This window comes from Rhincodon typus, chromosome 3 (assembly GCF_021869965.1).
Source record: "Rhincodon typus isolate 14 chromosome 3, sRhiTyp1.1, whole genome shotgun sequence".
Taxonomy (NCBI): Eukaryota; Metazoa; Chordata; class Chondrichthyes; order Orectolobiformes; family Rhincodontidae; genus Rhincodon; species Rhincodon typus.
This window is the reverse complement of record NC_063334.1, coordinates 118,874,526-118,887,684: the sequence shown is the minus strand read 5'-3', so window position 1 is coordinate 118,887,684 and position 13,159 is coordinate 118,874,526. Positions and strand designations below refer to the sequence as shown.

General features: G+C 42.4%; 1 protein-coding gene across 1 annotated transcript in view; it reads right to left on the bottom strand.

Annotated features, from left to right (window-relative positions):
- The window catches only part of nek1 (NIMA-related kinase 1), a 144,046-nt gene that overhangs the window by 11,925 nt on the left and 118,962 nt on the right, over positions 1–13,159 (bottom strand). The window contains exons 34-35 of the mRNA XM_048594052.1: positions 7,566–7,699; positions 492–624 (exon numbers count right to left, since the gene is read on the bottom strand). Of these exons, the coding sequence (XP_048450009.1) occupies positions 492–624; positions 7,566–7,699 (267 nt within the window). The remainder of the gene's footprint in view (positions 1–491; positions 625–7,565; positions 7,700–13,159) is intronic.

Here is a 13,159-nt window from a genome sequence, read left to right as displayed (position 1 = left end):
TTAATTCTGTTTCTGGAGCTTCTCAGAACTTCTTTTCCCTGCCTCAATTGCTCTGGAGACTGAAACTGCATTGCTGCACATAGTGGCCTTTTTCTGTTGAAAGAAACCTTCACACTGACCTGAGCTTCTGGATGGTTCTTTCACTATTAGGGAAACCATTTCTGACTCTGTCACTGTGACATAGGACACCTTGTGACTTGACAAAGACCTTGTTTGCCTCTCTTCTATTTATTGTTTCTGATGCACTGAACTGTTCACCTCATTCTTAAATGCCTCATCTAAATACATGTAAATAAACCTCAGGTAGCAATTACAGGACTAACAAATAAAAATCAATTAAAACATTCTTAGCATAGACAGTATAGAAATACATATCCAAATTAAAAGCTATATGACGTTCTGTCCACTTTAAAACCCAAGTTTCCAAATAATGATAACAACAACTTTTAAAAGAATCTCCATCAGAGTACAAAATGGAAAAATAAACTTGCCTTCTTGATATGCTCCATCTGCCATGACAAGATGGAGAATTTTGGAATACAGGTGCTCAAACTGAGGACCCAGGATGACCGGCACTATTGTAGTGCCAATATCAATGTTCTCATCTTCATCTTCATGTATTGCCTGCCCCACAAAACAAACATTAGTTCATTTGTGTATCATGGGAGTTAAAAAATTTCTAACATGAGAACATTTACTGAAAGGAATTAAACGTTTCACTTACAGTAAAGATAATGCATGTGAGCAATGTACATTCACAAAAATACAACAGGAGCACTGCTCCCCTGTAGCTTTGCTTATTATGGTAGTATGCCTATATAGATCAGGAAGATCCTGTGGTCAGTGCCAATCTACTGGTCTCAGATGCAGTGATATTAAGAGTGCTGTAACAGTTCCCAGAGAACATGGATAGAAGGGGAAAAAGAATCAGGAGCTCCAACAAGCCTTGCTATATGTATTTGTGGATATCCAGTTGTAATGATGTCCCATTTCAAATAAACTCAATATAACCAGTATTAGGAACCGCTCATGAAGAACAGCTATTTATGCAAGATACATAAGAACAGGAGCAGGAGTTGGCCCTTCGAGACTACTCCGCCATTCAATAAGATCATGGCTGATCTTCTCGTGGCCTCAGCTCAATTACCCACCCTCTCAGCATAACGCTTAATTCCTTTACTGTTCAAAAGAAGTATCTATCTTAGCTTTAACAACATTCAATGAGGAAGCCTCAACTACTTCATTTGGCAGGGAATTCTATAGAATCACAACCCTTTGGGTGAAGATGTTCCTCCTCAATTCAGTCCTGAATCTGCTCCTCCTAATTTTGAGGCTATGCCCTCTTGTTCTAGTTTCACCCGCCAGTGGAAAAAACCTCCCTGCTTCTATCTTTTCTATTCCCTTCATAATTTTATATGTTTCTATAAGATCCTCCCTCATTCTTCTAAATTCCAATGAATATAATCTCAGTCTACTCAGTTTCTCATCATAAGTCAACACTCTTGACTCCAGAATCAACCTAGTGTATGTCCTCTGCACCCCCTCCAGTGCCAGTACATCATTTCTCAAATAAAGGAGACCAATACGACAAGCAGTATTCTAAGTATGGCCTCACCAGCACCCTATACAGCTGTAACATAACCTCCCTGCTTTTAAACTTAATCCCTTCAGCAATGAAAGACAAAATTCCATTTAAATTGTTAATCATCTGTCGTATCAACAAACTAACCTTCTGTGATTTATGCACAAGGACACCCTGGCCCCTCTGCACAGCAGTGTGCTGCAATTTTTTACTGTTCAAATAAGAGTCCTTTTTACTGTTATTCCTACCAAAATGGATGACTTCACATTTATCAACATTGTACTCCATCTGCCAGACCTTTGCCCACTCACTTTAACTATCTGTAGCCCTCTGCACACTTTGCTCTACCACTCATCTTAGCGTCATCCGCAAACTCTGACACACTATACGTGGTCCCCAACTCAAAATCATCGATGTGAATTATAAACAATTGCCGTCCCAGCACTGATCCCTGAGGCACACTACTAGTCACTGATTGCCAACCAGAAAAGCACTCATTTATCCCCACTCTTTGCTTCCTGTCAGTTAGCCAATCCTCTGTCCATGCTAATACATTGATAGTAACGCAGTGCACCTTTATCTTATGCAGCAGTCTTTTGTGCGTCACCATGTCGAACGCCTTTTGGAAATCTAGATACACCACATCTACTGGGTCAGTGTTATCCACCATGCTCGTAATGTCTTCATAGAATTCCAGCAAATTAGTTAAACATGACCTGCACTTTATGAACCCATGCTGCATCTGCCCATACCTATGCTAAAGGCATCACCCACTAACACCTTTTTCACTTTCTATTCTATGGAATGATGAGATCAGAATTTAATACGCAATTTTCCACAAAAGTGCTTTGTTAATCTCAAAAATATAACTGGCAGATATCACTATTCGAAACTGCAGGCTTTACTGGTAGAATGCCACAAAATTCATGCAAAATCAAGTTGAGGGAACAAGGACCGAGAAAAGGGGGAAAATTAAATGCTACTGAAATGAATGAAAGCAAAACAGGAACCATTACTCCTAATCCCAAATGTATCATTTAACTTGAGATATCAATAAACTCAATTCAGTTTGGGAAAATAACAGCAAAGTATCCTCAGAAAAATACACACAGAATACAGCAACACATGAACATTTCATCCATCCTGTCAGAGTCAGTATTTGTGGATAAATTTTGTTGAGGTTGTCAAAGTTTGTTCGGAGTTGAACAAATGAGTTAACTTACAAGCTTTGGTAGCTTTTGTCTCTCATCATTTACTGTGACAGTTGAATAACTTCTTCCAGTCAGTATAGTATCATAGTTCAATGTTCATAATGTGCAACACAGAGCAAACCTTTACATGAGGAAGAGTCACAAATACCAATGACTGTTAACGTTAGGGATTCTTCTTTCAATTTCATTTACAGCAGCAGAGAAACCACACATTGTATATTCACACAATACAACTGGAGCACTGCTCCCTTGTGGCTTTGCTTATTATGGTAGTATTCTTTAAATGTTAGATTACAGGTAAACATTTTCTGTTCAATACATGGTATATGTGGGTCAAATCCTGCCAGCACTTAACTAATAACATTACAGGAGTACCTTTCCAAGATGGACTCTAGTGGTTCTACCAGGTTCACCACCAGCACCACCTATTCACAGGGAACTGAAATCATGTAATAAATAAATCTTACAGATGCTCACATTTCTCAACGTTTAATAGAAATCTCTTGGGTGTCTCTTTGAACTTTAGAAAGTTTCTATACTTTATTTCACATGTTGCGGAATTTACTGACAGCCAAAAATAAATTGTTTTGTTGAGAACTGTAAGCCTTTCAAAAAAAAAAGCTAAATAAATATGAATATTGGAATAAATTGTAACTTTAAAAAGGATTTGGGTGTCACATCAATAAACAACATAAACCTGTCAGAACATTAACTTTAAAGCAGGGCAAATAATTCTGATAAATAAAAATCATTCAAAAGTTAAAACTGAAACAACACAAAACCTAGATACCTACCTATAGTGTAGAAAACATTTGCATCAGCAGGGGAATCTCTGGTATAAAAAGCTACCTGTTTCATGAAGTTGGTAGTTATTTAGCCACAATGCACAACACAGACAAGTTGCGGTGTGCCTTGAAGGGCAGCAATGCTCATCAAGTCTTGGACGGGCAAGGCAGCAGGTCACAAGCCTACCTCAGCAAGAATGGGAATTAAACCAATGTTGTTGACATTACTTTCAAAAACATGCTAGCCATTTAGCCAAATCATCTAACCAGACCCCACCCACTTCACGAAGAACAAAAAGAAAAAGGACTGAATGTAACCGATATTTCAAATGAACATTTTATTCTCTTCCACTGTCATAGAGATATAAGGCACTGACTGAGTTCCTGGCACTGTTCAGCATAGATCCTGTGGAAGAAACTTTGCAGTGATCCAAAGTAGAAAGCCTTTGACAGGCAAACCTTTCCTTTATCTGGTCCGTATTTTGCTACCAGTGGAGCAGGACTTGGCCACAAGCAGATGTTGTCAGTTCAATGGAGGCAGCTCCTTGCAGCAGATGGAAGAGGGTCATTGGAACCGAGGCTCCACACCTCTTTGGCAGAGTTATAAGCGTAATAAAGACGCCTGTGCAGCTCATTTCTCTCAATATTAATTGACATGCGATTTCCAGCCGTTTTTTTCCCTTTCATACTGCACAGGCTAGTGAGAGCGTCTCCACATGGAGATTTCTAACCAACTCCATCAGCAAACACCTCTGTCCTACGAACACTCCAGATTTTCTAGCATCAAGGGCTTCTCTGTGGTCTTGGGTGATAGATTCCTCACCATTCAAGCACGTCCAAGTTATAAGTGACTTCATTCTCTTTAGTGGGTCCTCTCACGACTGAAGAACCTGATGCATGATCAGCATGAGTTCCCATTTCTACGAACATTTACAGACATCTGTTGTTAATGGTACTTGGTGTCACCTCTTCAGCTGAGCCACTTCTGGACTTCCGGAAGAAATGTTCTTCAAAGGATGGTAAATGTGGAGGTGGCTAATTAAGAAGCCACGTCCTGGTGGACTGAACAGTCTCCCTGCGAGCAAGTCTGGGTTTAGGAGCCCATATGGCCCTGACACTGGTGGCTCAAAGTCTGTGGAAAAGTCCAGCCCACTTTCAAGTCAGTGGTCTTCCATCACATCAACTTGAAAGTTAACTCTGTCTTTCTTTGCACAGCTAATGCCTAACTGGAGTATTTCCAGAATTTTCTTTTTCAATTTTAGAATTCCAGCAACCACTGCTTTTTGCTTTTGAACACAGTATGATTTTCAATGTGGTAACCATGTGATACCCTACTGACAATTCTGTAGAAGTCATGGCATTTGATAGGGAAAGACTGGAACCATGCGCCTCAGTCACTGGGAAAGATACAGAACATCAGAAGTAGAATTTTAAAGTGAATCATGATAATGAATAGCAATGAAGAAGTTAGGTGAAACTAAAAAGAATTGTCAAAATTAGGGTGAAACAAGCAAGAAAAGAGCAAACTGGTGCTGGTGGGGAAGATGGAGTTGGTATACAACATCAGCCATGATCTTAGTGAACGGGGGAGCAGGTCCAAAGGCCTGCTCTATTGACAGCTCTAGCTCCTACATCTGATGTCCTTATATGATGTATGAATGCAAACTAGCCCTCTTTTATAAACAATGGATAATCTTTCTGATGATCCAAGTTGAGTAATTCTGCAGGATAACGAATGTACAGGTTTTATAAAAGTGGGTTTTGTGCTGCTGCAAAAGGGACAACATTTTGGAGCATCATCTTCAATTCATGAATTTGGAAGCTTTAAGATACTTTAAAACATTCACTTCAGAGAAAATCCAATTAATATTTCATTTTTTAGCAACCAAAATTAGACAGAAGACTTCTGGAGATGCTGCATTATCAGAAGCATTACATTAAAACGTCTCCGAAATGTACTGACACCGTTTCAATTCTCAAAAGAACATAGAAACAAGATAGGACATTCAGCCTCTTTGTTCTATCAGAATACACAACCTGAACAAAAACCCATCAAAGTTTTGAACTTTTCATTTGATTTCTGGTTACTAAGAAATAATTAATTGGATTTTCTCTGAAACGAATGTTTTGAAGGGGCGACGCGGTGGGTCAGTGGTTAGCACTGCTGCCTCACAGCGCCAGGGACCCAGGTTCGATTCCACCCTCAGGCAACTGTCCGTGTTGACTTTGCATGTTCTCCCCGTGTCTGCGTGGGTTTCCTCCCGGTGCTCCGGTTTCCTCCCACAGTCGAAAAATGTGCAAGTTACGCGGATTGGCCATGCTAAATTCCCCATTGTGCCCAGGGATAGCCATGGGAAAATGCAGCATTGCAGGGATAGTGTAAGAGGATGGGTCCGAGTGGGACGCTCTTCGGAGAGTCAGTGTGGACTTGTTGGGCCGAATGGCCTTTTTCCACACTGTGGGAAGTTCTATGGTTAAAGTATCTTAGAGCTTACAAATTCATAAATTGAAGATGATGTTACAAAAATGTTGTCCCTTTCACAGCTTTCTGCTACTCGAGTGGGGGGCAATGTTCCTGACATCAATCCTCAATGGCTCAGCTTTATAATTAAGGTACTTGTTCTGGACTCAGCACACCAAAATAAATAGATTTTTCTCTTGCATCTCAAAGCCTGATCCATGCTACACTCATTCATATTTTATGTACAAGGTTATTCGCTTCGGAAGCAAAAACAAGGCGGCAGATTACTATCTGAATTGCTATAACTTCGGAGAGGGGAAGGTAAGCATGCAGGTGCAGCAGGCGGTAAAGAAGGCAAATGGTATGTTGGCCTTCATTACGAAAGGTTTTGAGTATAGGAGCAGGGATGTGTTGTTGCAGTTGTATAGGGCCTTGGTGAGGCCCTATCTAGAATATTGTGTGCAGTTTTGGTCTCCTTTTCTGAGGAAGGATGCTATTGCGCTTGAGGAAGTGCAGCAAAGGTCTACCAGGCTGATTTCAGGGATGGCGGGTCCTACGCATGAGGAGAGATTGACAAGGTTGGGATTGTTTTTGCTAGAGTTCAGACGAATGAGGAGGGGGGATCTCATATAGACTTATAAAATTCTAACAGGACTGGACAGGGTAGATGCAGGGAGGATGTTCCCGATAGTGGGTGTGTCCAGAACCATGGGTCACAGTATGAGGATTTGGGGCAAACGATTTAGGATGGAGATGAGGAGATATTTCTTCACCCAAAGAGTGGTGAGCCTGTGGAATTCATTACCACAGGAAGTAGCTGATGCCAAAACATTGAATGTATTCAAGAAGCGACTAGATACAGCACTTGGGGTGAATAGGATCAACGGTTATGGGGAGAAAGCAGGATTAGGCTATGGGGTTGGACGATGAACCATGATCGTGAAGAATGGCAGAGCAGGCTCGAAGGGCCAAATGGTCGCTTCCTGCTCCTATCTTCTATGTTATACGCAAGGGAATACAGGAAGAGATTATGAATCTTGTCCTCAAAGTGCAATGGGCATCAATATTGGTGAATAGGAAATTGCAGGTGCATTCAACAATTTCGACTTGATCATGAGAAGCAAGCATGATCTCATTCAGCAAAGCAATGTAACTTTTGTATCAATTAATAGCAAATTTAAACAAGATGCTGCACTCCAAGTTCAATGGATCTTCAGGACAGCCGAATACAAGGGGGCACTGCAAAATTTTGGTTTCTTTACTCTGAATTGAAATTCAACCTTAAAGAGTGGGAACTCCAGACTTGTCATTAAGTACTATTTGGCCAAGAGTTTTCTTTCCTGGAATTATTAAATTATCCCATCAGTTTGATAGTCAGGAATATCATGAATTCTACACCAAGTGCAAAAACTTGGTAAAACTGATGCATCAATTCAGAAGGCCTGGGAGTTTCTCAAATGCTCTAAGACCTGTCTTAACTTGAATAAAATAACGCAAGACGGCATAAAAAGAAGAAAGGGAACAACCTTGATTTTGTTATAAGCTTCAATGAAATTTTCAAAGCCCATTTCTTGCTCGAGTGTCATTCGCAGCTCTTCCAATCTGCTGAAGACGCTGTCAAACTCAGCACTTTCACCTGCAACATCTTCCTCACTGTCATCTGCACAAATTGCAAGAACAGAAAACTCTTTAGAAAAACTACCACAAAACCCAGCCAGTCAAAACCACCAACAGAAAAACTTTGAGATAAGCTTTTTGATCCTGCACCGTTGAAAGCAGCCCAATTACTGCAGATGGCTTAATTTCATGGGGATTACATTACAAAGCTTTGTAAATTTCAGCCTTTATTATTTTGCCAATTTTGCATGGTCCATATGCATACAGCTGTGAACTTTGACATGCAGTCAGGCACCCCAACAGTGCCAAAGTTCTCAGCAGTTGTTTTTGTTTGGAAAAGAATGGATTACACAATGGTAAATAAAGTTCAAATAAAATAGTTTAGGAGGCTTCTTTATACTTTGCCAATTTAAGAGTGCTTGATAATTTCAATGTAGCTAGGCAAAGAGAAAATATAGCTCAACTGTGTGCAATGTTCATTATACAGATAGTCCCCAACAGGCCAAATAAGCACACCTGATCTGGACAAAAACAGTCTAGTCAGGGCCAAGAAAGCTGCTTCTGTGACTAAGGTTAACCTTCTTCAGTGGTGATCAATTTCAACAGGTAATTCTGTTCCTTTCTTTGGAAAAAGAGTACAGTAACTACACATGGAGAATACTACATTTATGACCGAGAAGAGGGTACATTGAAATTCACACCAGAACCAAACAACTATTCATATCAAATTGTCTACTGCTGAATTTTCAGACGGTTTATCTTATATTCAGTTTTGCATCAGAAGCTGCTTCAAATAAACAGACTGAAGAATGGAGTGGTATAGAGGGACATGCACGTCCCTGGTTATGGACCACAACAGACCCTTCCAAAGTGTATTATGGAGGTAGTCAGGGCCCTAACTTCTTTATGTTTTTAAAATGGCAAGTGTAAGATGCTGCATTCTGAATAGGATTTGATTGGTCCACCACTAAGCTTTAATCAAACGTACTTTATTTTTACAACACATTCAAAATACAACCAAAAGAAATGACATAACTTTATTCAAATACTTAGCAAGACAACATATTATTTAATCACTAATTATCAACTGTTCCAGTATAAGCAGCATCCTTTGGGGGTTGGTTGGCTCAGTTGGCTGGACAGCTGGTTTGCAATGCAGAGTGATAACAACAGTGTGTGTTCAATTCCTGTACTAGCTGCAGTTACTGTGAAAGACCCGGGAGGCATGGTGAGCCTCAGGTTTAACCACCATCAATCATCTCTCTCTCTAACAATGTTCTGGTTTCACTAAACTATGGTCAAGTAAGACTATTGGCAGCATCCTATAAACACACCCTTGGTAAAAGCAATTCAACAACACAGTTATTAGTCTCATGTGTTCTTTCTCTCTCTCTCTCCCTCCCTCCCTCCCCAGTCCAATAGAAAGAAACAATCTGCCCTTGGTTGATTTTAAAAAATAAATCTCTCTGTCTAAGACTTCACTCTAGTAGCAAATAACTCAAGCTTTCAACTCCAGGACCCAGCAAAAACCACCCAACAACTGAGAGCAAAACTAAAGTCCTTTTGGATCTGTGTGAGCCTGACCATGTCTACTCATGATTAGATTTTTTACTTAAGACAAAAACGCAGGGAGAACTCAAAAGCTCCCTGTCAGACTGCCTGTCTGAAAAAGACATTTCAGCACCACTGTGACAACACCCTTCTGCAGGAGAAACAGGACAGAACATGTTTCTTAAAGGCATAGTATCATCACAGCTTGTACGAATCACACAAAAAAAAACAGCATATAGGGAAAGAAAGTAATTAGGAAGGAAAACAAAATGCTAGCCTTTATTGCAAGAGAGATGGAGTATAAAAGGGAAACATGACTACAACTTTATGAAGCACTAATGAGATCATACCTGGTGTACTATGGGATGATCAGCTTACTACAGGAGCAACATACTTGCGTTAGAAGCAGTTCAGAGACTTTTCACAAGACTCATTTCTGGAATGAAAAGGTTGTCTTATGGGGAATGTTCAAGTATGTTGGACCTATATTCACTGGAACTTAGAAGAATGAGAGGTGATCTTACTGAAACACGCAAGATTCTGACACTGTTTAACAGGATAAAAGCTGAGAGGATGCCCCAACACCTCATCTTTACCATGGACGTCCAGTCCCTCTACACCTGCATTCCCCATGCAGATGGCCTTAAGGCCCTCCGCTTCTTCCTGTCCCGCAGGCCCGACCAGTCCCCCTCCACTGACACCCTCATCCGCTTAGGCGAACTCGTCCTCACACTCAACAACTTCTCTTTCAATTCCTCCCACTTCCTACAGACAAAGGGGGTAGCCATGGGTACCCGCATGGGCCCAAGCTACGCCTGCCTCTTTGTAGGTTACGTGGACCAATCCCTCTTCCGTACCTACACCGGCCCTAAACCCCACCTCTTCCTCCGTTACATTGACGACTGTATCGGTGCCGCCTCGTGCTCCCACGAGGAGCTCGAACAGTTCATACACTTCACTAACACCTTCCACCCCAACCTTAAATTTACCTGGACCATCTCTAACACCTCTCTCCCCTTCCTGGACCTCTCTGTCTCCATATCGGGCAACCACCTCGAAACCGATATTCATTTCAAGCCCACCGACTCCCACAGCTACCTAGATTACTCCTCCTCCCACCCACCTTCCTGCAAAAATGCTATCCCCTATTCCCAATTCCTTCGCCTCCGCCGCATCTGCTCCCAGGATGAGGCATTCCACTCCCGTACATCTCAGTTGTCCTCGTTTTTCAAGGACCGTAACTTCCCCTCCTCGGTGGTCGAGAACGCCCTCAACCGTGTCTCCCACATCTCCCGCACCTCATCCCTCACACCCCGTCCACGCAATAAAAACCAAAAAAGAATCCCCCTCGTCCTCACGTACCACCCCACCAACCTCCGGATCCAACGCATCATCCTCCGACACTTCCGCCATCTGCAATCCGACCCCACCACCAAAGACATCTTTCCCTCCCCACCTTTATCTGCTTTCCGGAGGGACAACTCTCTCCGTGACTCCCTCGTCCGCTCCACACTCCCCTCCAGCTCCACCACACCCGGCACTTTTCCCTGCAACCGCAGGAAGTGCTACACCTGCCCCCATACCTCCTCCCTCACCCCCATCCCAGGCCCCAAGAAGACTTTCCACATCAAGCAGATGTTCACCTGCACATCTGCCAATGTGGTATACTGCATCCGCTGTACCCGGTGTGGCTTCCTCTACATCGGGGAAACCAAGCGGAGACTCGGGGACCGCTTTGCAGAACACTTACGCTCGGTTCGCAACAAACAACTGCACCTCCCAGTCGCGAACCATTTCAACTCCCCCTCCCATTCCTCAGACGACATGTCCATCCTGGGCCTCCTGCAGTGCCACAACGATGCCACCCGAAGGTTGCAGGAACAGCAACTCATATTCCGCTTGGGAACCCTGCAGCCCAATGGTATCAATGTGGATTTCACAAGTTTCAAAATCTCCCCTCCCCCCACCGCATCCCAAAACCAGTCCAACTCGTCCCTGCCTCCCTAACCTGTTCTTCCTCCCACCTATCCCCTCCTCCCACCCCAAGCCGCACCTCCATCTCCTACCGACCAACCTCATCCCACCCCCTTGACCTGTCCGTCCTCCCTGGACTGACCTATCCCCTTCCTAACTCCCTACCTACACTCACCTTTCCTGGCCCCATCCCCGCCTCTTCGACCTGTTTGTTTCCTCTCCACCTATCCTCTCCTCTATCCCTCTTCTATCCGCCTCCCACTCTCTCCCTATTTATTTCAAAACCCCCTTCCCCTCCCCCTTTTCTGATGAAGGGTCTAGGCCCAAAACGTCAGCCTCTCCGCTCCTATGATGCTGCTTGGCCTGCTGTGTTCATCCAGCCCTGCACCTTGTTGTCTAGGATGCTTCCTCTTGTGGCTGGGGAGGGGGTGGGGGTGGGGGTGGGGAATCTAGAACTCGTAGGCACAGTTTCAATTAAGAGATCTTCCAATTAAGATGATGAGGAGTAGGAAATATTTCTGCAGGTCATTACTGGAATTCTCCATCTCAGAGAACAATGGAGATAAAGCCTTTGAATATATTCAAGGCTGAGTTCGATATGTATTTAACTTACAAAAGGAGTCAAGGGTTACAGAAGACAGGCAGGAAAGGAGAGGTCAGCCCACACCAGATTAGCCAAGATCTTATTGAATGAAAATGGCCTTCCATGTTCTTGAAAGTGAGGTCACTGTTTTCAGTCCCCACTCACAACTCCAATCTTTAGCTAACCACTCCATTCCGCTCCCTGACAACAGTTTGTGATTAAGTCAGTTTGTTTGTAACCTTGGTGTCACACTTGAGCTATCAGTCACGCTACTGCTAAGAATGCGGCTGGATTAATTCAATTTGATTTCACAGCCTGTCACGGTGGGTGTACTATGGGCTAGTCCAGTGCCATAAACCCTGCCTCAACGTGCTCTTAAATTCTCACTTGATATTCTGTAGCTCCAACATAATCCTCTCTAGAGCCTTATGCTAAGAATGCCCATTTCCATGCCTGTGACATAACCTGATTTTGGCCCTGTCGCAGCTCATCTGCTGAAGTCTTCATTTATTTCTTCACCATCCTGGAGAACAAACTATTTCAAAACAACCTCGTCTTCTCTCCTACGTTCTATCCTCCAAAAACTCAAGGTAAGACAAAACTCTTATATTTGTGCCTCAACTCCTAATTGTCCAATACCTAAACTCTGGAATTCTCTTTCTCCCACTTCTTCCCAGCTCTCTTTCTTGGTTCCTTTAAGGCAGTCCTCAAAACTCAAATTACTCTATTATTAAACTTTTTAGTCATCTGACTCAATAACTTAGCAGGGCCGGTTGCCCTGTTTTGTTTTATAAATGTGAAGCACCTTGGGGCATTTTATTCATATAGCATCTTTAACATGATAAGTTGTTGCTAGTTCTATACTTACAAGCAATTTAAGTCATCTACAAGTTGCAACATTAACATTGCTTGCAGCATTTTAAACACCTGGATCATACTCAAGATTCCCCCCTAGATAATTTTGTCAATTAAAGCATGCCAGTTTCTTACTGTAAATTACAGTATTTAATAAACAGACTCAGAAATTAAAATTATGTATTTACAGCTAGGATACCAAAAGTTGCACTTGAATATTTGAAATACAACTTCACCCAAGATGAGCTTTTGAGATAATTGGCAGAAGAGTAAGAGATGAGAGAGACAGAATTTGTTTACGCAGCAAGTTAAAAAGATCTGTAATGCACTGCCTGTAACAGGGAGTTCTGCCAAAGAGCTGGCACAGGAATATCGGGGCAAATGGCTTCCTTCTGTGCTATAAGGTTCGAAGTTCAGGCACATTAATAAGTTTGATGCTCTCAAAATCTATTCCAGCATAGGACCTACATTGCCAGCAACAGCTCAGCTGAGGTGGCCGTGGAATATGTGTACACCCAGGTATCCATGAAAGCATATCCA